The 25,920-nt window shown below is 38.5% G+C and overlaps 1 protein-coding gene across 3 annotated transcripts in view; it reads left to right on the forward strand.

Moving 5' to 3' along the window:
- Nucleotides 1-25,920, forward strand: part of FAM135B (family with sequence similarity 135 member B) — a 257,473-nt gene that overhangs the window by 214,792 nt on the left and 16,761 nt on the right. For 2 of the 3 annotated variants that reach the window (XM_077781909.1, XM_021546046.2), the window contains exons 8-15: nt 6,988-7,141; nt 9,855-9,904; nt 12,637-12,792; nt 14,811-14,884; nt 17,621-17,775; nt 18,675-20,715; nt 22,483-22,649; nt 23,930-24,021. In XM_077781909.1, the coding sequence (XP_077638035.1) occupies nt 6,988-7,141; nt 9,855-9,904; nt 12,637-12,792; nt 14,811-14,884; nt 17,621-17,775; nt 18,675-20,715; nt 22,483-22,649; nt 23,930-24,021 (2,889 nt within the window). The remainder of the gene's footprint in view (nt 1-6,987; nt 7,142-9,854; nt 9,905-12,636; nt 12,793-14,810; nt 14,885-17,620; nt 17,776-18,674; nt 20,716-22,482; nt 22,650-23,929; nt 24,022-25,920) is intronic. The other variant, XM_021546047.2, reaches the window with a different exon arrangement.

The raw sequence follows: 25,920 nt of genomic DNA on the forward strand, positions 1-25,920 counted from the left end.
CTTCAAAGAATTGCATAGAAATTTAAAAATTGTGAAATACCCCCTAAAAGAAAAATCATGAAAAAACCACAAGAGACCAAAACATTTGTATCAAACCACAAAAACGAAAACATCTCCATGAAGTAAATTATTTTTTTTTTGACTTTTAAATTGTAAAATATATTGCTATATGAACTTTTTCTTGATGAAAACGAAATGAGAAAAAAAGCCAGAAATTTTATTTTAAATGAGAAATCTTTGGTTTTTTTTCTTTCTAAGCAGGTCAGTAGGAGACATTTGGAACACTGTCAGTGTTTTTTCTCCTAGAAGAACTTTAAGGGAAATCAGTGCAGTCTGTAAAACACTTTTGCCTTACTAGAATGATATTTTTAGATGGTAATTTTCCTAAAAATACTTTCCTGGCCACTCCTTCTTCCTTAGCCAATTGCAAGTGATAAATCTAGAGCCTCCATTTAGAACAGTGACTTATAGTCACTGAGACAAATGAGACAAATTAGAGCTGACCAGGAGAATTGTCCTCTGTTCAGAGAATATTCTTTTTCAGGCTTGATGGCTCCTATTTTTTAAGGGTCTCAAGTCAAATATTTTCCAACTGTTAAGTTTGTACAAAGTATAAATTATCACTGAACCTGTCACTAAATCTGACTGCAATGTCAAATACTTTTTCTACTGTGTAATTATCCCAGGGGTTTTAACAAAGTGGCTCTAATTTTTAGAGGTAATATAAATGTCAAATTGTATTTATGAAACACCAACCTACATTTTTTTACATAACAGATTTAGTGAGAGGCATAACATAAATAGTTACATATATTGTCAATGCCTTTCTAATTATTGCCCATGAGTGAACCTTTGGATTAGTGTTATTAGTGAAATAGAATTTAAATATAACAGAATGATTTTACATTTATTTTAGAACTTTGGCTAATGAACCAACATATCAAATACAGACTAATAAATCAATACAAACAAAGCAATTTATTAACTTGATAGAATATGCACATCCTAGTCCAACATTTCTATTTATCTTAAATGTTTGGTCCTCAGTTTTACTTTTTTTAATGGAAAATACTAATTTTCTCAGTTTTCCATAGCTGTTCCTCCTATAAGCATGCTGTCTTCCTGTTGGTAGATATGAAAGAGATTTACAGAAACTGGCTTATGTGGGTGTCACCCAACCCTCAAGAAAGTTCTGTGTTCACATATCTGCTGCTGTCAGACAAAAAATAGAAATGCATTGTTTTTCTGCCAAATAGGACCAAGATTTTTGTCCCATGCCTGTTATACATAGTTTCTGGTTGCACTGTTCAATAAAAATATTTAAAATTCTAAAACCAGGCTGAGAAGAAACAGTGTCACCAAAGAATGGCATCCACAATCTGGCCTCTGTGGGCTTCCACATCTTCAAACTATGGGCTGTACTTTTTAGATTTGCCAATAATTTTTCACTGCCTGGCACAGGATGTAAAAGATGTTTGTATTGATGAATGAATTAATGAGGGGGAGTTGTTTGTGTTTGGCAGTTTTCCATATCTGAATGGAGGTGTAAATATACATATACACATATGTAGAATCTTTAGGGGTGGAAGATTACCAAGTGCAGCTGTCAATTCAACACCACCATCATTTACACCATTAAATCACATCCTTAAATGCCACATCCAATGTATTTTTGAACACTTCCAGGGATAATGATTCCACCACTTTTCTGGGCAACATATCCCTATGCCTGAAAACCCTTTTAGTGAAGAAATATTTTTTAATATCCAATCTGAACCTCTACAATTACTCTATATGTATACATATGGGTTTTTTTATTATATATACTATACATATTTATAAAAATATTCTTAATCAATTCAAATGCAGATTTTTTTCATTTTGTTGTTGGTGGAGGATGTGATTAGTTGTTGTTTTCCTCATGAAATGTCATAATTAAAAGTTTCTCATTTTCAATAATCTAGATTCTTTTTTTCTCTTTAAATTGCATGTGATCTCTGTCATAAGAATGGCTCAAAAGACATTCTTTGCCTCTTCAGTCTTCTCTGATTGTTTATTTTAATGTATTTTCATGATAACCTCTTTAGGACAAAAATAATTTCTGATATGCATGCAGTTTCAGAAAATGGAATAAAAAATTTGTCCTTCTTCCAGCATTGCTCAAGCACTTTCACAAATGAAGTGGAAGCACTAAAGTTTTTGCTCAAGACACAACTATAATTTAATTTCCAACCATCAAATAACAGGAAATCTCCTATCTTACAAAACAGCATCCAAAGTAGAGAGTAAGCCTAGGTCCTTGAGTTTGAAGCCAGAATAAAATTTCATATTAGGTAATTAGAATGGGTTTGCAGTGAACTCAGAAACTACATTTATCTTGGGGTGCTGAGATTTATCCCTCAGTTTCAAGCAGTTCTGTAAATCTTTCCCAGAAGCAGGCAAGGTAGGGTAGCTCTCTCTGCTACTGAAAATGGTTGGAAACTGCAAAACTTGTCTATTTAGTCTGGAATGGCTTTTTAGTATATTAAAATTCTTGACGAGCAATTTGAATCTGAATTGTGAAATGTGTTAAGAGTTAGATTAAACATAAAGGCTCTCATTTACCAACTGTTAGTGCTATTGTTGAAGACTGCACGTAGTTAGCACAGCTCATGGAATTGCTTTAATACAAAACAAATACAAGCTCCTCAATGTACATTACAAAGCATAAAATTAAGTTGGTGGCTTTTGATATTAGATAGACATAGAACATAGGTAGTGAATATGTACAAATTATTCTCTGCATTTGAATAATGAATTGACTTGAACCTTATTTGACGAAAGTGTTGGCTTTTTGAAAGTAATTTTCCTTTCTTTTATTATAAAGGAAAAGTACATTTATAAAGCAATACAGTCTAATTACAGGAGGAATCTGTTGACTGATAAGAGCATTACACAGAGAACCTATTCATTTAAAAGGCTGATTTACTTAAATGCTTAGTTTTTTTGGGCATGTTGATATTTGTCATGGTCTATTTTACTTGCCTGGGCAAATCTAGCAGAAGACCATCTTAGAGGATAGATGGACAAAGGTCAGTGATGGTCCAGTGTTGGGCTCCAGCTTTTCACATCATGATCAAAATTGAACTGAATCCTTTACACTTCCAAAACACTAGGCAGTAGTTTTTATCTCACATTTTTCTAGGTTTTTCTTTATGCGATCATCAAGTGTGAGGTCACCCTGCCCTTGGCTGGGGGTTTGGAACTAAATGATCTTTAAGGTCCCTACCAGTCGAAACCATTCTATGACTCTATGATTGATGATGACCACAGTAAAAAGGGAAATGGAGAAATTAGGTCTATATGCTTAGGGTTCTTCATGAAAAAAGATCTTCAGAGTTCTATAGATGGAGAGAGTTTATGAGCTTTGGAAGAAATTGCAGGAAACTCAGGAGAACTACAAGGGTGTTGTAAGGTTATGCAGGGAGAAAAATAGAATAGACAAAACTTAATTTAGCTACTGCCTAAAAAATACAAAATATTTGTGTAAATACATTCAGAACAAAAGGAGGGCTAAAGCAACTTTTTCATCTATTTTGCCCTAATGATGTTGGCACAATGGAAAATATTGTTTGTGTCAATACTATTGGCTTCTGTGTTGTCATCCATCTTTGCTATCAGAGTACCTTTAGGTCTGAAGTCTTGAAGTGAAATTTTTCAGGAATTCACGTCCTCCTAAAATTTTCAGAAATGAAAAAGGGAAAAAGACAGAGATGTAGTCTACCACTACAGACAGAGGCATCCTTGGAAAAGGAAATCAATGCAGATTCATTTTACAATCAGCATAGAAGAATCTGTCTACCTGCAAATTAATGAGATTAAAATAACAGTAGGCCAAAGGAATTAGTTCAAAAGGTCATGATAATCTTTACAAAGGAAACCAGCATGTACTTTTACAATGCATATTACAAACCCAGAGCAGCCATCAGGCTTTGTGCAAGGTGGGATTTTCATCTTCAGTATTGTTTTTTGGTTTACTGAGAAGTTCGCCTTAACCAGAAGTAAACCAATATTTGTCATCCCAAGTCAAGAAAGCTGGAAAGCTGAGCACTTTGTAGCTGTTTAATGGGTCATAGCCACTGTTTTTCCTGAGAGATGGTTTTGCAGCAGTGTTTTCCCTTAGAACAGCTCGTGATATATTTGTTAACAAACTCGATTTGTTAGTGTTTTAGTCTGAATCTGTGTTTCAAGGTATTGGCAAGGAACTAGGGAATCAGCTGAATATATGCACAGATAAGGCAATTAAAATACCAATGTAAAAGGTCTGCAATCTTTAGACCTTCACAAAAGAAGATATTTCTTGACATTTCTCAGCTTACTGAAGAGTGATGGATAAGCTGATTTAGCTGCAGCAGTTTATAATGGCATCATCTGATAGATGCCTGCCCTGTGGGGTCCCTGCAGATGAACATGCACAGACCTTAGTTCACATTAGTTTAAACTGTCCCTGAGGTGGGTTTAATAATCTCTCTAATGTCCTGCTCCATATCCTGTACGTGTGTGACAACTCTGAGAGGAAGCAGAGCAATCCTGTGAGAGCAGTAATATCCTTAAGTCACTGAAGAACCAGAAATTTGGAGCTTGTCACCTTTTTTCTGTCATGCTCACTTTCCACCTCGACAAAAAAATTTTTCAAATTAGGGTGGATGTTCCCATTAAACAACAGGGTTTCAAAGCCAGTTACCATTTAATAGAATTTAATCAAAATGCTTAATAATATGTTCTCTTAAGCACAGCCCAACCTGGTCTGTGCAGAGCAGTTCCTCTCGTGCAATGGCATTCTCAAAGCACAGCTTTTTTCTCTGGCACAGATTCCCCCCCACAGAGAGCTGGGACAGAAAAAGCAAAGAGAGCTTGGAGCAATCTTTTCAGCTCTCTATTCACACAGGTATATCATCCACATCTTACAGTAACTTAAAGAAAGTTTACATTGCAATGGAGAGAAAAGCTGGAGAAAATGTTACTTGCCTGTTCTGGTTGTACTCAGTGCTCTTCATTCTTTGTCTACAGTTTAGAATATGTGGTCAATTGTCCAGTGTAAATCAGCTGAGGATAAATTCGAAAAAGCACCACAAGATAGGAAGACAAATGCTAAAGAATTCAAAACTGGACTAATTGAGTAATATTTTAAACATTAATTCATGCAAGTTTTAAACCCACCTGCAGGTGCATTTTTCTATTACTTTTTATATTTAGACTATAGTCTATGCCAAGGAATGGCTGAAAATAGACCTATTAAAGTGTAGTCATGCAGAACACTACGTCATAGCATTCATATAAACTATGAAATTAACTCACTTTTTTCCTTCTTCTCAGCAGTGTAGCATTTAAATACCAGACTAATTTTTTTCCTAAAAAAATCAGCAGTGAAAAATAAAGGAGGGCATATTTTCATGAAATTGTGGCATTGTACACAAATCCAATTCCAATTTTCTATTGTTTTGAGCAGCATTTCTTTATGCTCCCTTTCTTCTTTTGGCCATGGTGAGAGTAAAAAATAGTCGTGCTGAGACTGGAGATTTTGAAACCTTTGAAGAACAGCCAACACTGTCAATTATCATCAAGTGTTTCTCTGCAGGTCTAGAGAGCAGTTCTCTTTGTGCCTACCACAGAATTTGAGTTAACTCCTTGAAAATTGGCATGGGAAACTGAGGGAAACATCCTGGCTCAGGCCAAGATTTGTGAAATACAGGTTTTAGGGAAGTCAAAGGGAGAAAAACACAGGAGATGTGCTGGCATGTGGTTCTTCTCTGTTGCTCCTGAAGATGTTCAGATTTTGGGACTGTCCAAAGGCAGTAAGCAGTCAGGCCTGTAGGAATTGTATTCCTACCCCAGCAGTGATAAGCAAATTTCCCATGTTTCCCAAATCCAGGGATTAATAAATAGTTTTGCTTTAAATCTAAGCAGTTCAAATTTCAAATATCAGCATCTTTTGACAAAGTAAAAACTTCTGATTTATGGTGCCCTAATGAAAACTCAGCTTGCATTCTAAGTCTAAAAGTGTTGTTTAGGAAATATTTGTGCTAAACATGCTGTGATCTGTCCTGTTGCATTCTCCCACAAGAGATACACTAACACAGACATTGCTCCTGGAGTACAGAGTGGCTCATACTTGTTGATGGGATAGCAATTCCATCTGCATTTGTTCACTAACACAGATAACAAAGCACACCATGGTACCATCAAGCTGCAACCTTTGCAGGAGGCAATAAAGATGCAAATGGAAAGTGAATGTAGACATCTTTGTAGTTCTTTCCACCCCTCCTCCTCCAGCAGAGAGGGTGTTTTCCACACAGGACTCTCTGTGTTGTGGGAAGAGACATTGGCTCCACAGTGGGACATGTGGGATGGACAGAGGTAGATTTCTCTGTTGGACTGTTTGGTCTGAGGGTCTTCTCATGTGACAGCCCTGCTGAGACCTAATAGTTTTGTTATGGTTTTGGCAAAATGAACACGTAGAATGAGATACTATTGGATTACACATCTAGCTAGTTGGGTGGCTGGGAGGTTGGGATGGTTGAAATCTCTCCTTGGTGCCATCTGCTTGATTAGAATTGAAGAATCATGGAATGGCTTGGGTTGGAAGGGACCTGAAATAGCATCTAGTTCAAATTCCCTGCATAGACAGAGACACCTTCCACTAGACAAGGTTACTCCAAATCCCATCCAGCCTGGCACTGAACACCCCCAGGGATGAGGCAGGCACAGCTTCTCTGGAAAACCTGTGCCAGAGCCTCACCACCCTCACAGTAAAGAGTTTTGTTCCTAATCTCCTCTCTAAACCTACACTTTTCTAGTTTAAAGCCATTACCCCTTGTCCTATCACTACATACTTTTCTAAAAAGAGATGAATGTCCTCAATTGGGTTTTTGTGGAAACCTGTCACAGGAATGGAGACCATGAATTTCAATTTCTCTACTTTATTTTCTTGATACTGTTGCTATACAGGGCAGCTTTTATGTCCCATCTGAAAACTGCATGCAGCATGCATACAAGTGGCATAAGGATCTCTGTCTTCTGCTCCTGAATGCTCAAAGGGGTCTTCACACGTACTACACCCTCATAATGAATGAGATTCCTGATTTACCACAGCTGAAGTTGGGTAAGTGAAAAGTCATTTAAAATCACTGAATATTTTACAGTGCTGCATTTTTAAACACATATTTAAGTACCAAAATCCTTGGTTTGTTCACAGACTTTAACGGATTTTCATCTGTGTTTTCTGATTAGTGCTTATTTTTACTGTTAAAGATGACTGACTCCTCAGATTATGTGAATCCTTTCATAGAGTGTGGCCTGATGTGTAGATGGAGAAAATATTTTGATACATTTCTCAGAAATATTTGCCTTCTGGTGATTTTTTGCCTCAGTTGTATTTTGAAAAGTGTAAATTCTAGTTCTGCATGATCATGAATTTTTGGGAAGACTCTTAACATATTTTTTTCTATTGAGCAAACGTTTATTTATAATTGAAAAGAAAAACCTGAAAGGTGATACAAGTGGGATTAAATTATTATCCCTTCTTTGTAACTCACAATATATTCCTCCACTGTCAATTACTACTTGCTCTTCAAAATGATTCTGTTTTTCTTCCTAATTTGATTGTTTAATAGATTTTCTGTTTTTTTGGCAGAAGGGTTTTTTGGCTGGTCAGGCCTATTAGGTCTAATGTGCAAGTGGTGGCTGGCTGGATTTACAGGATGGAGTTCTGGAATTTGTGTTTAGTCTTTTCTGTAATGACAGCATGAGTTCCTATGAACATGAGACTCTAATCTCATTCAAATCCTGCTGTCTCACCTGTTTCTTTGATTTCAAGGAATGTGCCTCATAATTTCACATCTATGTTTTTGTGTTTCTGTAGTGTGCAGGTTTTGAAGTTATCAGTTTTGTTATGTTGCAGAGATAATTGCATTAGGAGGGTCGACTGCATTGGCCAGTAGGTTTTAAAAGGGAGTAAAATTTTCCAGTAGAGTCCTTGTATAGAGGAACAATCAAACACAATACATTATGTTTCACACACTCCTAGACTTGATAGATCCTATTTTCCCTTAATCTCTTGTTCCCCAACATATATTTCCCTTCAAGACATTCTAATAGTCATAGGTAGGTAACATAGTGCCTGATTCAATCCAAGCACAATTGGAAAAAAAAACAAAACAAACAAACAAAAAAAAAAAACAAAACAAAACAAAAAAAAAAAAAAACAAAGCAGCATTTTAATTTGCAGCTTATGAGCTCTCAGACAGGACACAAGCAACAAAACTATTTCATGGATCTTGGTTAAAGTTATAGATAATAGAGGATTTGTGGTTCACTCAGACAGGGTTATAGGTTGTGAGCTGGCAAAGCCCTACATGGATGAGTGACCACAACTCCATGACCACCCCAGAGCACATGCTTATGTTCTAAACACAATTTTCCTGGTTTTGAAATGAATTCTGGCACTGAAGCAGACACTTCATTTGCAAATATACTTCTTGTAATGCATGAAAATTTGCAAAATGCAAATACCCTTTTTAGCCTCTTGAGCACAGTGTTATTTGCATCATTTTATTCACAGTCTGAAAATCTACTAAAGATTTGGTTTATAGGCTGATCTTCTGACACCTGCTGCACAAGTCAGTAAAATTATGGGGTGTAAGATTCATGCAGTAAGATGAATATAAATCAATTTTTTATATCTGTCTCCTTACATTCATTGGGGTGAAACGGACCCAATTAAAAATATGTTATCTGACACAGGTAGTGCTTTCTAATTTGGGATGGCACAAACTGGACTTGGTATTTGCTATATTTCTCCACTGAGCACTTTGTATTTGCTATATTTCTCCACTGAGCAGGGGAAGAATGTAAATGGCTCATTCAGTTGTAATATCTATATTGGTCATATTAATCTCATAGGTTTTTACAGAAGCTTAAGATAAATCAAAGAATATAAATCTCTGCTCATTTCCTTAATTATTTTTTCCCTAGCTTCCTGAGTAGTAGATGTGAAAAGAAAGTAGCTTACTTTAGACATTAAAAGTGGGAATGATTATTTCCCAAATTTTACCAGCTCAGATTGGGTCTTTTCAAGGCACAACTCATCTTGGTCTGTCCTTTCCCATTTATCTGAGCCATCTGAGAAGAGACATTTGGGAATTGAGGAGGGCATTGGTCTGTGAGTTGTTTTGCTTTGTTCCTGCTTTGTTTTTTACGGACACCATTAGAAAGTTCCGCATTGCAAAATGAAGCTGCTAAAGTTGGAGAATTGATTGATGTCCTCCTTTTCCTGATAGATTGTGGTGCATTTAAAGCAGAGTGTCCCTGTGCTGGATTCTCTCAGGATTAAATCAAAACACTGCTGCTTGCAGTGGTGAGGTAATTCCAACTTCACAAGGAAGTACAGAGATGTCCAATATTTTACTGGTCAGGAATTTGATGTTTATACACTGTCCTCTGTAGCACACCAGGGGCAACCATTCCTTGCTCATCATTTGCTCAGACTCTGTATTTGGTTCTGCAGTTGGCAATAAATACCAAAGGCTAAAAATCAAACTTCTAGTAAAAAAGAATCAACAAAGAGTCAAATAATGTTGTCTTTGTCCCTAAAAAAATGAACATTTTCTACTGGCTTAGGGGTCCAGATTGCACAAACAGAAGTTGCACCTGCAGGAGTACAAAATGGGTTGTGGAGTGCCCACACCCAAATGCAAACTTGTCTGTCAGGAAGAATACCAAATGGCTGATTTTTCTTATGAATAAACAGCAGGAGTTTCATGTTTCATATCCACTGTTCTCAAAGCTGATGTCTTTCTTTGTGTTTTTTTCCCCAGAGGAGCTATCTGTGGAAGAGACAGTATCCCAGCTTTGCGTGGAGCTGCAGGTATTTCCTTCTTCAGACCTGCCCACAGGTTTTTCAAGTCCATTTTTCAAGTGCACTGAGACAGCCCAGTAATACATCAGAGCAGGGAAAAAGGGAATTTGGTGCCATCAGAAAGTTTGCTTACTGTTTCTCTTCCACCAAATACTTTGCATAACTTTGATTAGTTGCTTATAAGGTGTTCCTGTCACTTTTAACAAGCCACAAGCTGGATTATTCTAGCACGCTTCAGTGAGCCTACCCTAAGTATCAGGATGACAAAAGAAATTATTTGGGGTAGGTTGCAATTATAGCTTTCTGCTGACAGGAGAAAAAGTACTTTGGCAGGTTGTTCAACCATATATTTTCAAATAAAAATACCTAAATGTGTTTGGAGGATCATGGGAGCAAAAAAGTGATTTTGGCACAGAAGTGACTGAACTACTCTCTTGAGCTTGCTTCTGCCAAGTTTATTTCAAGTGAGACAAAGACAAGTCATCAAGAGTGCCAGGAAGAAATGCAAGTGCCAGCTGATCACTGGAAAAATTAGAGATTTCTTATATCTTATTTATCATAGGATCAAAGAATCATTAGGTTTGGAAAAGACCTCCAAGATCATCAAATCTATCCTTTAATCCAATATCACTATGACCAGTAAACCATATAAATAATGTGCCACCTGCTCATTTTTTGAACAATTCCAGGGTTGGTGATTCCACCACTTCTCTGGGGAAGTGAATTTGATAACAATTAATGGAGGGAAGAAGAGTCTAAACCAAATGAGAAGTCAATTTACATTCCTGTTACAAATTGTGACCTAAGGTTTGTCAGGCATGGTTTTAAAATTGTTTCTAATGAGAAATTGATTAATTTTAAGTCCTGACTTGGATACTTTGAAGGAAATCTTTCACATAAAATTTGATTTAGAGAAGCATAACCTACTGGGCTAATCTCTACTAGATTTGGAAATTGTAAGGGTATAGGACAGACAACACAGTTTAGTCTCCTTTGGACTAATATTCAGTCCAGTAAAACACTCACAATTAGAAATCTTTCCTTCCTTCCTTCCTTCCTTCCTTCCTTCCTTCCTTCCTTCCTTCCTTCCTTCCTTCCTTCCTTCCTTCCTTCCTTCCTTCCTTCCTTCCTTCCTTCCTTCCTTCCTTCCTTCCTTCCTTCCTCCCTCCCTCCCTCCCTCCCTCCCCCTAAGATGACTTCCATTAATAATGCATCTTGCTTGAAGACTGAGCTTTCAGTTTATGATGTAAGAAACAGCTTCATAACTTAACAGATTAAAAATTAACATTGGCATACAGCCTATAAAATTGGATGCCAAAATAAAGTAATATCCTGACTCTGCAAAGCAAAAGGATCTTTTGTTTCCCAGTATCCCCCTGATTTTTCCTGTACCAGAATGGGTCCTGGAGCTTCTGCAATTTTGGACAAGTCATTAAAACAGGGAAGCATCCAAATATTGTAAAACACAGTGACAATATCTGTTTTATCCACACACATTTTTTCTCTGCTGCTCTCACACACAGACAATTTGTTTTTAATCATGGCTTAGTTTGCAGTGTCACCAACCTACAAACTACCTGCATAATAAAATGTGAAAAATAAGCAGGCTTTCAGCTAGAGTGCAGTCTTAAAAAAAAAAAAAAAAAAAAAAAAAAGACCCAGTGAATAACATGGAAGTAAAATGCAATATCTTTGTCTCATTAAAGAAATTAACAAATTGACAGGTTAAGAGAACTGGGTTTATTCAGCCTGGAGAAGACTCCAGGGAGAGCATTTAACACCTTCTAGTACCTAAAAAGGCTACAGGAGAGCAGGGGAGGGATGCTTTACATGGGTATGCAGTGTTAGGAGAAGTGGGCATTGTGTTAAACTGACAGAGGGCAGGTTTAGATCAGACATAAGGTAAAATCCTTTATTGTTAGACTGGTGAGACACAGGCATAGGTTGCCCAGAGAAGCTGTGGATGTCCCATCTGTGGAAGTGTTAAAGGCCAGGATGGATGGGGCTTTGAGCAACCTGGGATAGTGGAAGGTGTCTCTTCACGTGGCAGGGAGTTGGAAGATCTTTACCCCACCCCATTCTACAATTCTATGATTCTATGAAATTGTGAAATGAGGCAGTTTAGTGTGCAGAGACTTTGCTTTCTTGCAGAGCTTTGGCACAGATCTGGAGAGCACACAGAAACCCAGCATGTTCTAGTGTGGGCCATGAGCAGCAGCACACTCTGGAATGTCTGTTTTCATTATGTGTTGAGGACACAGTGTTTTGGTTTGAGGTTCCTTATTCTGTTCCTCCTGAATCACCCATCTGTATTCTAATATGACATGGCTGACAGGACTCCTTTGCTAAGACAGTTTGGCCATGGTTTAATATTTCAGAGCATCCAGCACCATCTGGTGGATAATTTGGAACCCACAGTCTTTGTTTCTTCTTTTTTTTTTTTTTCCCAGCTACTACACCTGCAGTTAAGTGTCTGCAAAAAATTATCAGTTCCCACTTCTTATTCTCTAAGTGCGTAGGTGAGACCATTTGCACTAAAATATGCGATTTTAAAGAGAAAAATAAAGTGTCTCACCAGCTTTAATTGGGGTAAAATAACTGAAAATAGCTTTAGTAATAATATTCCTAAATCAAGAGAAATTTTCCTTGCTGCTGTTGTTCCTAAAAGGACTTAATCTGATGTATGAGCTGATTCTTTTCCAAAACATTCTTGATCTCATAATTTCCTTTCTGTTTTTCAGCTGCTGAGCAATCCAGAGAAGATAGCAGAACAGATAAGCAAGGACCTTGCCTGGCTTTGCTCTCACCTCCTGGCCTTGTGGACCCAGTTCCTAGAGGTGGCAACGCTCCATCCAGAAGTCACAGCTTATCTGACTCAGGAGCATCACATGCTAAGGGTAATCTTAATAAGTTAAAAGCAAGTCCAGTAATCCAGTAATAGTCACCTCCCGATAAACATTAGGGATTTATTTGGATGTATATTTCCAATCCAATTCTGCCTTTATGACTATTTACATGAAATGGGGTGAGCACAGCAAGAGTTGAAGAGGAGGGGAAGAAGAGGTGAAGCCCAGGATTTGCAATTACAGATTTCAGTTTCTGGAATGAAGATGGTTGAGTTTGTGTGACCCAGGATCCTACATAAAATGAGTAACTTTGAACACCAGGATCAGACATAGAACAGGAGGTGGGTGGGAAGAGATGTATGTCACCTATACCTGATAGATACCTGTAAATCATAGCACTAATTTAAAAAAAACCCAAACATCACAGTGAAAAATAAAAAAAAGACAATTTCATTTCAACTGGTTTCACAAAACCACCATAAGGAATATGGATTTGTTTTCTTCACTGTCATACATATTTGCCTTCCTTACAATAAAGTGCACACAACAAAGTATTAATATTGTTGATGTTGAAATTGCTTCTTGTACTTGGTAATAAAGAAGGCACAAAACCACTTGTCATTTGAGCGAATGTTGTCAGATCTGCTTATCTGATTAGTTCAGCAAGTGTTCTGTCTTCCACCAGGATGTTCTTGGTTATTGACCAGACACCAGCTCAGCACATCACCTGAGCTGAACTCAAAGTCTGATCTAATCATTAGAGCAGGGACAGTAGAGAAAAAGGCAGGATTCACCTTGCATGCATTAGGAGTGTGCAGTGTAGGTATTGACACCTCAGTTTATGTTCTGCTCCTGTCAAAGTCAGTGGAGGTCAGAGTGACAAGAATGACCTGGAGCTTGCAAAAATGGGGTATAAAATTCAGGAAGGGGTGGCTGAGTGCCTGATGCTGAAACTCCTCTGGTCAGTCTGTGAGGTCTCCCTTGACTCTGAGGGGCCTGGGTGGCTTTCAGTCAAAGAACCCAGCTTTGTGTGCTCTCAGCTCCAGCAAGGTGAATCTCAGCCTCTGGGCTGTTCCGGCCTTGACTGATGCCAGCCGTCTTCTTGAGCTTTGTCAAATTGCATAAGTTTGTATGCTCTGCTTCCTCCCCATATAAAATGTGTGTAATTACAGTTTTTCACCTCTGGAAAATGGTTTGAGAGCCCTAAATGAAAAGTCCTACTGTAAAGACACAGTCTTTTTGAAGGGATGCTCATCGTTTGTTTTGAGATGCTCTGACATATGCTTTTCACTGCCATTTTCTGTCCCTGTAACAGAGGTCACTTTTACAATTATTATTAGGAATGTATGGGCTGCAGTTTAACAGCTCAGTACATTTGATTGCATATTATGCTTGATGCATTTAAACTCAAAGCTTATTCCAGGGCAGATGATAGCACTGAATTTTTAATAGCTTATTTTACACTCTGTGCTCTGCAAGCCACTTCATATCCATGGCTCTTCTGTAATTGATTGTCCAACACTGAACATATCTAATGCCCGTGAAGGGATTTGAAGAGCTCTCAGTTTGTAAGTATCATGATATAGGCAGGTCTGTTTCTATTGTGATAGGGCTCATTCTCCTCTGGAATATGTTAAGATTTCCTTTGCTGTTGTGGTAGTTTGGGAGTCAGTGTGGATGTTTCCATAGAAGGGATGATCAATTATGAATTGTTCTAATTTAATAAATCACTCCACTACTGTTTTGCACAATGGGAAAGGAATAAATCTTCCCAACTATAAAAATACAGGGGAAAATGGTAAACTTGACAGCTTTTGGAAAAGTAGTTAGAAGATTCAGATAACCAAACTTTGATTTATTGCCAAGGGAGTCTTTTTACCTTGCATCAAATATGTTAGAATAACAGCTTCTTTGTGCTGGGCTGGGAAAACGAAGCAGAATTGGACTCTTTTTTAATGTCAACACCAAGGAATCTGGTCCTGATAGTCAGTGCTATGTTCTCAGACTAATGACACTTGTCACCTTTTAGCAGATCTTAGGTTTAATTTATGCATCTCTCTCTCTCTCAGGTGAGAAGATTCTCAGAAGCCTTCTTCTACACTGAGCACCAGAAACCTGCTGTGCTCATGTTCCAGGAAGGCCTGTAAGTAACCCATTAACACTCCCCTATCTCTGGAATTACTAAAAATTTACTTTAACATATTTTGCAATGAAGATCAAGATCTTTTTCTGCAGGGTATGAAGGAATTTGGTTTGAGAGAGGTCATTGGCTCTGTTTTAGCTCCATATTGTAAACCTACTGAAATGAGTTTCAAAAGTGACCGATCAGGCTGGCCCCAGAAAGAATTAATTTCAAGCTACATGTATACATACATCCAGCACTGGTACTTTTAGTGAGAAAAAATTATTGAAAAGCAATAAATTTTAACATTTACAAATTTGCTTTTTACCATCCCTAAACCATTCCAAAGTAAGTATTTCTGCTGGACTGTTTCTGCTTGTAACCAAACTGTGGTGTGTGAGGAGCAAGTCTTAAAGCACTGCCAGGGCAAATCCTGCCCTTGGTTTTAGCCCATGAACCCAAGTGGAGGCCTTGGCTATACTCAGGACCTGACCCCTGAAGGCAGAGTTCAAAGAAGGATGCTCAGATTTGAATTTCTGAGTGATGATGGTTATCCAGATTATTTGTCACCATGGGCAGACCACAACATTACCAGTGTGAAACCCATCCTTTAGAAGGGGCTGAAAGGCCATGACATCAGGTCCTGTCACAGTGATGATTTTTAAGTGAGACATTTGCTTCTGACCCAGTTCAGAGGAGAAAATTGCTTTTCTCAGAGGTGTCATTGGGGACATTAAGGCTGATTCAGTGTTGATGGAAAGGGCCTTGCCTGCATTAGTGGATGGGTTGTACAAGGCTGCCTTGTTCTGCCAAATTAGAGCAGCACCATCGCTGCAGGGTTCCAGCTGTGTTCATTTGGTTCTCCTATGTCAGGATTTTAGGGAGCTGTGTACAAGGAAAACCCCATGTCAAGATCCTGTGGTAAGGACACACTCATGGCCTCATTCAAACATAATCCTGCACAGGGGAAAGCCTAATTGCATGACGTACTTCTATTTCTCCAGGCAGTCACAGGGGTAGCCCATTTCCTACAGATGAATATAACATTTTTCTCAGTGGTTATCAAGAAGGGCATGTTAAAAAAAAAAAAAAAAAAGAAAAGAAAAGAAAAAATAATTTTAAAAATATTCATTGATCTGTGCAGAAAATCTGGTCTACACAGGCTGCATGGTAGAGCCAGATTTTCTTCCTGAATTTGCTAGATTATGTAGTTGGAAAAACAATCTTGGCTCTCAGAGTATTACTGATATTGGGAGTGGTAATAGGGATTACTGGTTGTGTTCACATAGTCACCAGCAGAGATCAGTGGTCAGTGTGCCGGGTGCTGTACAACCACCTCAAGCAGAACATTTTTCTCCCCATTTTATTTTTCATTCTTACCAGACAGTAGCTGTTTCTTCCTTCCATGTTGTTTTGGGCTTGAGTGAAGCTGTGCACATATGTACCTGACAGCATTTGAATGCTTAGGCAGAAAAGGACACACCATTCCCAGTAGGCTGGGTGTGGCACAGGGTGGAGACCTCTAGCAGATCACATACCCTCCTTAGATTTTACAGACAAAAATATTTCTCCTTGTTCACTTTAATATCAATTATTCATCTTTTTCACAAGGGTAGGTAATAATCAGATAAGGGATAATGGCTTTAATATGAAGAACAGATTTGCTTTCAGATGAAAGCAATTTTGAAAAATCAATGAAAATCTTTTTGCCTTACTCTTTGTGTTTCATGTTTTCTGCATTTTTTGAGACAGATATTTAAATAGGAAGGCCCATCAGAAATAAAAATTATTGTATTTATTGTAGCAAAAACATATTCATCTGCCAGTTTAGTGTCACATTCATGAGGAGAGCAAGGTAGTATTCTGAGTAGCCTAAATTATGGAGACAGATGGGGGGGCTACAAAAAAGCCGGAGAAGGACTTTTTACAAGGACGTGTAGCAATGGGACAAGGCGGAATGGCTTCTAACTGAAAGAGAGTAGGTTTAGATCAGGTATTGGAAAGAAATTCTTTACTGTGAAGGTGGTGGGGCACTGGAATGGTTTATTTAGAAACTTTGATACTACCCCATCCCTGGAAGTGTTCAAGGCTGGGCTGAACAAACTGGTCTGGTGGAAAGTGTCCCCTACCTACATCAAGGGGGATAGAACTAAATGATCTTGAAGGTCCTTTCAACCCCAAACCTTCTATGATTCTGTGACTCTGTCAATAAACAGTGGCTGAGTAATGTGCCTTAGCTCTTCCAGACTCATACATGTGTGAGACAGCTCTCTGTGAGTGCTCTGAGGTCTGATATCAGTGAGACAGAGGATTTGCCAGGCATCCTTCTTGGCTTTGTTTCTCCCTGTACTGTTCAACCAAATTTTTCAATATTGCTTCCTGCATCTGGGTTTTGAAACCCTGGCTACAGCCAGGGTGACAGACCTCATTTCCTGATGAGAAACCAGCTGAAGGATCCAGTCTGAGCCAGCAGCCAAGACCCTTCAGAGGACAGCAATGGATTGTGGCAGCCAACAGGAGCCTGTGATAGTGAGATCTGGAATAATTTCAAAAACACTTAGATTTTTCAGGAAGGGATTGCGCAGGTTGTAGATACCTCTGAGAGATGGAAACCTTCTAGGACTTCCGGATACTCTACGGCTTCCCTTTAAATACATTGACTCTTTCCTCTGCCTGCATATCTGGGCTTGCAGGACTAATGGAGAAACAGCACAGTAGCTACTCAAGCACTCAATTTGTTTTGTACTTTGCTGCCAGGATCCAGAGCCACGCACAGATTTCTACAGAAATTCGAAATTCGGATTATTTCACCAGCATGCCCCCGCTGCCAGCAGAATGCCTGGACATCGATGGGGACTGGAACACACTCCCAGTTATCTTTGAAGATAGGTACACAGACATGCCTTGCAAAGGTGAGTGAAACTCCACAGGGCACATCTTCATGAGACAGCTTGAGCTGAGAGAGGTACTTCCCCAGCTCAGAATAAATGTTCTCACAACCCCTGGGCTTTTGAACTTGAAAGAGAGTGTGACCCCCTAAGTAATACAGATGAATTTTAGAGTTTTCTCTAACAGCAGAGTATTTCCTTCACATTTTTCGTCTTTAAATTAAGATTTCTTTAAAAAAGAGCTGGAGGAAAAATCTAGAAAGAAAATCAGATGTTTTGGATTTTTGCTATAGTACTAATTTAAAGAAAAAACACTAGACTCATATCCCTACTGTGACATCTAGTGGTAAGAAATCTCAGAACAAAACCCCACAATTACAGTGTAAAGCCCCATGCTCCCCTGAAAGGCAGCATTGCCTTCCAAAAAATATTTTGCCCTTTGAGTACCCAAATCAAATTTTTAATTGAGAAATTATTTCATTCCAGAATTACTTAGTACAACCTCATAGCCCTTATTACCTTTTCTCTTTTCACTCAACCTTTAAAATTACCAAGGAAGCAATATGTATTAATACTATAGATGTCCATAGTGTAGTGAATGTAACCTGTGGTACAAAATCTTCACTCTTCCACAGTTTTTCTACAGTTATACTGAGGGAAGTACATTTTATTGTCTTCTTTGTTCTTTGGACTAACTATAACTCTTCAGTCTGTGTAATTCTAGTCAAATGAATGCACTCTGGTATGTGCATTTGTAGTATCCCTTAATGCATGTATAATTTTTATAATGTAAAAGTATAGAATAACTTTGGGGTGGTTTGTTGTGTTCTTACAGATAATAGTTCTTTCTTTCTTTCTTTCTTTCTTTCTTTCTTTCTTTCTTTCTTTCTTAACATTCTTTCTAACTTTCATTCTTTCTTTAGATCAGAATTTGGAAATTTTCTCAGATTTTGAGGCTCCTGCAAATACTCAAATGGATGTAAAACTGGAAAATGAAGACTGTGTATCAGATGATGTCACTGCAGTAATGAAAGGAGACTTTGAGAAAGATACTCTACTAATACACACAGACAGGATAAACAGGAATCCCTCATGCCTACACAGCAGTACTGAAGCTGCTGCTGAGGGTTTAAACCAGCACTCCACATCTCAGGTATGTACAATAAACAAAGAAGGCCAAAGGAAACCTGAAAATATTTTTGTTGCAAGAGAGGAAACTATTTCTGACTCAGAGCCAGGCAATACAGAACACATGTCAGAAGACTTTAAAACATCTGAGGAAGTTTTATTGAAAGATAATAGACTTGGGGCAGATGTTATCTGTGGAGACATGGAACCCAGCAATAAGGACTCTCACAAATGTGAGCCCATGCTAATTGTCAGTGCTCAGCATGAGTGTGGAGCATGTGGAACTGATGGCTTGGAAGACAGCACTGAAATACATGAACGAGATGAATTTGGTCATCCTGAAACTAATTTCACATCATCTGAGCTTGCACTGAATGAATTGACCAGTCTTGGAAAACCAGAGGATGTAGACACCAAGGCTCATCTCCCTGTTTTGAAAGCTTTGCCTTCACACAGCTGCGAAGTGAAATCAGTCACAAAGGAGCAACAAAGTGAGGAGAGTGAAGACTTTACCCTGATGTCAGGAGTCATAAAAAGATCTTCCTCTATAATATCTGATTCAGGTATTGAGAGTGAACCAAGCTCGGTGGCATGGTCTGATGCTCGCAGCCGGGCCCTGGAGCTGCCCAGTGACCGAGAGATCCTGCACCACTTGGTCCGGAGGCATGCCATCCACCGAAATTCCCTGGAGGGTGGCCACACGGAAAGCAACACCAGCTTGCCCAGTGGTATCCAAGCATCGCTCACATCCATCAGCTCTTTGCCCTTTGAGGAAGAGGAGAGGGAAGTGGAGCTTACCAAACTGACAAAATCTGTCTCTGCCCCTCAGATCAGTAGCCCAGAAGAGCCCCCAGAGGAGGTGGATATATCAAAACACAGCGAAGGAGATTCAGATCACAACTTAAGAAGCTGCATGGAAACAGAGGATAAAGATGGAAAAATAATAATGGATTTTTCTGAGTGTCAAATGACCACTGAAAGTGGGCAAATAGAATGCAGAAGGCATCCCAATCTCCTCCTCAAGCACAGTAGCAGTAACACTGAGTTACAAGGGGATGAGGAGAAAGGCTTTCCAGAGACTTGCTGTAGTTTGGAAAATACAAGACCACCCATTTGTCCGAAGCAGCTCCAAGTTAATGTTTCTGAGTGCCTGTCACTGGAGAGCAATGGTGAGTGCAGCTTAAAAACACCAAGGGCTTGTAATTACTTGGACAAAAATATAGATAAGGTTGATACATGCATTGAGGATCCAAAGGATAAACTTAATCTGGACACTTTAAAAGTACAACAGGGCTGTAGAATTTCAGGAGAGGAGAGTTTTTCACAAAGCATAAAGGTGGTACCAGATTTTTGCTATCCCGTTACAGCTCCTTCAGACACCTCCAATGAATTTGGCTCACTCCGAGGAGAATGTGGCAGCTCTCTCACTGATGAGAGCCCAGCAGTGTGTGCAGAACTGCAGGGCTTGCAAGAAATTGAGCTCAATGACTCACCTGCCTCAGCAGAGCCTGCGGCAGGGTCCCACCAGGCTGAATGTCCTCAGGAGCCCAACAGCCAAGAGAATAAACTCGTAGCGAACGGCACCGGGTTTCCTTTGGCCGCGACAGAGGGAGTAGCCCTGGAAAGCAGAAAGGCTGCTGATGTGGTTAACATGTCCATCTCTTGCACAGCCACCTGTCTTCCCTTTTCTTCCGTGCTCAAAGAGACCCCTGCCATGGCGGGCTCCTCGGCAAAGCAGGCTGCCTTCCCCATCACGCGCCAGCCGCTGGGCTCCTTTGGAGTTGTCTGTCCTAATTCAGATGAGATGGATGAAGAGGCCAACGAAAGGATGCTGAAGTAAGAATAACTAATTGCTTCATTGATGTAGCTGTAATGCCAAGAGACCCTGACACAGTTCAGGACCCTAATGCACTAGGCATACAGGAAACTTGCATTTGAGACAGTTGCGTGAGGAATTTCAGTATAAATAGTCCAAACAGATAAATGGTTCTTAAAGAATGAATAATCTAAATAGACAGGAAGGATGAAAACACAGAAAGATCAAGTTTGCCAAAGACATCAGGTCCTTAATTCTCATGACAAGCAGTGGAATTTAGGTATCTAAATAGTCTTTGAAAGCTGACCCTCCTTTCTGAAATCAAGGTTACCCATACCAGAGTATTGATCCCTGATAGTCAGTTCACTGTGGTAGTGGCACAGACTGTTTTACTCCTCTGCTTTAATAATTCCATTCAGTACCTAAACTATGCAATGGGGAATTCAGATTGGTTGGTATGTCTCAACTTTACCTTCTCAAATTGGAAGAATGGCAGAATTGATGCCATGGATAGCTGGAGAAGTGGATTATTTTTGTTTTTTGCTTCATTGCCCAACACAAAAGTGCCACATCATGACCTTGATGTGACAGGGTACCATTTCATAGATTGGTACACTAGCACTTATACTTTTCCAGGATAGTTTGGTGCCTCTGCTGTGCTGATGAAAAACAGTAACACTGAAATTTCTTAATCCATTCAACTGCCCAAAATGTTGCCTGTCTGCATGTACATTCATTTTCAACTCAAGACTTTGTTTTTATTCTTTTGAAAGCATCCTGAAGTTTTATACGGCATCCTTAAGTCCTGACAAATCTAAGCAAAAAATTTGTTTCTTTGTGAAATTAAACATTAGAGCATGTATTCATGAACATGAATGCAAGGCTTCCAGATTCATGGCCCAAGAGCTATTTTTTAAAATTCTTCTTAAAGTTAGTTGGGCTGATGTAAGTAATTGCTCATCATTGGACTTGAGTATCATAGAGGTCTTTTCCAATTTTAATGATTCTATGATTATATTAAGTTGCCTTAAGAGAGCCCCAAGCTTTAAAGGTTATATCTTCAAAGCTTGTCCTTCCCAATTTTCTACTTAATTCTACAGTTACATTGTGATAATTAATTCCTAAATTATCTGGTTAAGTTTTACTGATTCAAAAAGCCATTGAAGATTTTGGCATCTTCATGCAGCAGAATGCTTCAGGATTAATTTGAGTGTCAAATTTTAGACCTTTAGTGGGAAATGTGTTATCTTAATTCTTTCAGCATTGAGATGTTCTTCTAAATTCTACTAAATTGTTTTGAAAATAATCTAAAATCAAGTAAACCCCAAAATATCTACCACATGAAGTGCTTCCCTTAACTCTAGTGTAAGGAAGAGGGAGAACACCTTCTACCTGGTTATAAGTGCATCTGATGGTAGAAAAATCATACATTTTGGTTTTCAGTACCTATAATCCAAATGACATTGTTAAGAGGCAGAACTGCTAATTCTGTACCTCAGTCTCATTTTATGAGGTACCAGAAAATTATTTTTGCTGCTGTTTTATTCCTCTAGCAAGAGTTGCTAATGTACTTTAGTTCTTCCCTGTATGTGGACAAATTACAAAGAAACAGAGTTTATTCCCTTCATTCTGACTTCTCTCAGTCCTAATAGATAAGGAATTTCATCCAGGTCTCTACTTGCAAGTTGAAAACATAATTTCTCACAAAGACAAGCCTCCTCATTTCTAGTTTGAAGATTTGTTGCTGACCACCCAGTTCTATTGTGATTAACTAATGTATTCTCCAGTTTTTATCAGGCCAAAGAAAAATTTAAAAAAGAAATGAAGATTGAAGGATTTCTGTACAGTGACTTATCTGTACTAGCTTCTGATATCCCATATTTTCCACCAGAGGAAGAGGAAGAAAATTTGGAAGATGGAATTCACCTGGTTGTCTGTGTCCATGGATTGGATGGTAAGGCCAGGAAGAATTGTTATTTGTAAGTCATTTCGGTGTAAATTACAAAAAAAGGGCAGATGTTCAGCAACTATGAAAGAATGAAGAATTTAAGTATTTGTTTTACTTAGGTATTATTCCTTATTATGCTATTCAGTCCATTGTAATAAAGAATCTACGAGAATATTAAATATTGTTGCTAATATATGGGGTCCTACTGTATGGTTTTGTCTGGTTTTGATTTTTTGGTTTTTGTTGTTTTTTTTTTTAAACAGCAATCTACACCAAAGCACATCAGTCCTCCTTTGTATAGGAAGAGTGCATTGCAGTAACTCCTTGTCTTTCCACAGCTGCTTGGTTGTTTTGAAGTATGTCCTCAGGAGGGAAATGTTATTTAAACCCCCAAAACACTGTTATAGATTAGATAGTGTCTGACTTTATAAAGTGAGAGAATAAAAATCATTCTTCACCACAGAGGAAGCAAGTCTTGGGATTTTTCATATATATGCTTTCTAAGCAGGAAAGAGTTATATTAAATGTGAACTTTCTCTTGGCAATTATTGATATCCATTAAAAAGGTGTAGATGTTAACACTGAAACTATGGTAAGAAAGTAGTAGAGGCTCTGATATCTCAAAAAAAAACCCCAAAAAAACCCAAAACCAAAAACAAAACAAAAAACAATAAACGAAAAAAACCCAAAAACTAAAAACAAACGCTGGCTTGTGCCAGAACTGTTTTCTATTGAATATCTCACTAGCAGGAATGTCCTTCTCGTGAGGTAGTGGTACCTTCTTCACCAACAAAATATTTCAGAATACTTTGGAATTTCCTAGTACAGAATGAGGCATCTCTCAAAATATTAGGAGCTTGATAGTATTTTATTGCCACCTCTAAATGTGGATACATGAGATGGGCCATTCTGCATCTGAAGGTACAGCCCTAAAGCCCACCACAGGAACAGAGGTGCCCCTGGGGGCCTCACCTGAGCTTGTTGTCTTTTTGTCTTACCTCTGCTGTTCAGCAAATAGAGGACAAATTTATTCTGGACCTGATCTTTGCCCTTTCTTACCCACCATTTATGCAGTCCCCCACAGCATCAGGCCAGGTCCAGCCCACCTGGGCAGGCTGTGGGAATTCCTGTTCTCTTGCTGTTTCAATGCATGATCCTGGGGTATTATAATGTTCTTAGCAGCACTTAGCAAGAGCTCCGTGGTGTCAAGGTTGTTGTGTTAAACTGACTCTACATTGGTTATTTTTCTGTTGAATTGCATCTTATAAAGTACCATTTGTTCCTAGGTAACAGTGCAGATCTGCGGCTGGTAAAGACTTTTATAGAACTGGGACTTCCTGGTGGAAAACTGGACTTCCTAATGTCTGAAAGAAATCAGGTATTACAGAGCTAATTTCTGTCTTCCTTTCTACTGCTGAAATAGTGCCTTCAGCAAAAGCCTTTTCACCAGCTGGGTGAAAGGCACTGGGGAATTCAGGGAATTTGATGTAGTATTTAGTGCAAAGGCTTAGTTCCATTCCTGTCTAATTTGATAGGGTGTTCAAACCTATTGGAAAATATTCCTGGCATTGAAGTCAAAGGCAATGACATTAGCAGTAATAGGACTAGACCTTAGAGGAAGAAAATGGATTTATCCTGCCCGTTTACAAACTTGGCAGCCTGGTGCCTCTGAAACACAGCACCAACAGAAAGCTGCAAATTTAGTGATGCAAAATTCTTCAGAAGATGTGGAATATCCAGCAGGTATTGTCAGCTCCCTTTGCTGCATCAGCCATTGTTTCTCTTGTTGCAGTGTTTGTGGGATTTATTTCCTAGAATGATAAAGAAATGTCTTCCAGAAAAATTGATTGCTGGTTTAGGCAGAGAAACAGAAATGAATCCTGTGCCTTGCTTGGCAGTGGAGCCATATTTACAGCCAAAGGCCTAACTTTATGCACAAGATAAGGATTTCCATTGTGCAGTCAGAAACATTATTCTGATTTATGAGTACCTGAGAAACCTGAATTAAAACTTTCTAACCTTGTTTGTTCAAAAGCTTTTGTATTTTGAAGTGGCTGGTTGGTGTATGTCTGTGAACGTGCCACATCCAACAGCTCTGTCAGCAGCAGACCTGGACAGTGAATGTAAGCAAGGTGAAAATAGTCAGGAGACCACTTTACACTTCCATCAAGTCCTCTTCCAAAAGAAGAGAATGTTTTCAGAGAACAAAACATCTTACAACATCTGTATTCATCCAGATACCATAATGGAAACTATTTAGAGATCTTATTGTCTGGGAAGGTGGGGAAGTTCTCACAGCACTGGCAGTGGAACCTGGGTGGCTTGATGGCTATTTTAATGTTGTAAAGCATCATATCACTGTTTTTCCCTTCTCTGAGAGCCACACTGATAATGACCCAAGAAACCAGTCATTTAGCTGGTTTGCTTTATAGAAGAAAATTCAAATCACTTTTTTAGGCATAAATTTGTGATGCATTTGACAAGTTCAGTCTGGATGAAATGATAGTAAAGAATGGAGATATAATCAGGTGAAATATGCCACTTGATATATCTTGATTATGATTAACATTCAGGCTCATATTCTTACACTTTTAAACAATCTGAAAGGTTTGGGATAATGAACTTGGGAGGAAATCATTAACTGTCAGTGCAGAAAAAACAGGCAGAAGGTTGCTGGACTGTTTTTAGTTTATGAGAACATTTATTTGAAGTCTGTACTGCAAAGTGAATATCAACATATTTTCCTGTGCAAGAGCTGCAATTAGCAAGATGATTTGTGTCACAAAAGCATTAATTACTCACGTTTCAAAAACATTAATTACTCATATCTTTACTCTGAATAGCTGTTCCAACATTTGATGATTGTTTTGTGGCATCTTATTAATTAGGAGTTTGATTTAGAGTCCTGTTGGATTGCCAAATTACAAAGTTATGAATAAGATCTGTCTGTAATTGTATAGACTGGAAATATATTGCTTGTTTTATTGTCTCACAACTGGCAGTACTGTTGCAAGCAACAAATTATTCGTCTGTCTCTATCATTCATTCTCTTACTGATGACTGTTGAATAACAAACACACAGCATTTAAGATGGCCAAATAATTTTGTGATGACATCCTTAGCATCAGCATAATCCTGTCAACATATAACCCTGTAAAGTATTTTATTGCAGTAATCTGTTGAATCCTAAATGCCAAAAGCTTTTCTTCCATGTGCAGACCTAGGTATCTAGAGCAGCTGAGCATTAGCTGTTCTCACCAGTGTCAAATCAGGCTGC

The sequence above is a fragment of the Lonchura striata genome, chromosome 1 (genome assembly GCF_046129695.1).
Source record: "Lonchura striata isolate bLonStr1 chromosome 1, bLonStr1.mat, whole genome shotgun sequence".
Classification (NCBI taxonomy): Eukaryota; Metazoa; Chordata; class Aves; order Passeriformes; family Estrildidae; genus Lonchura; species Lonchura striata.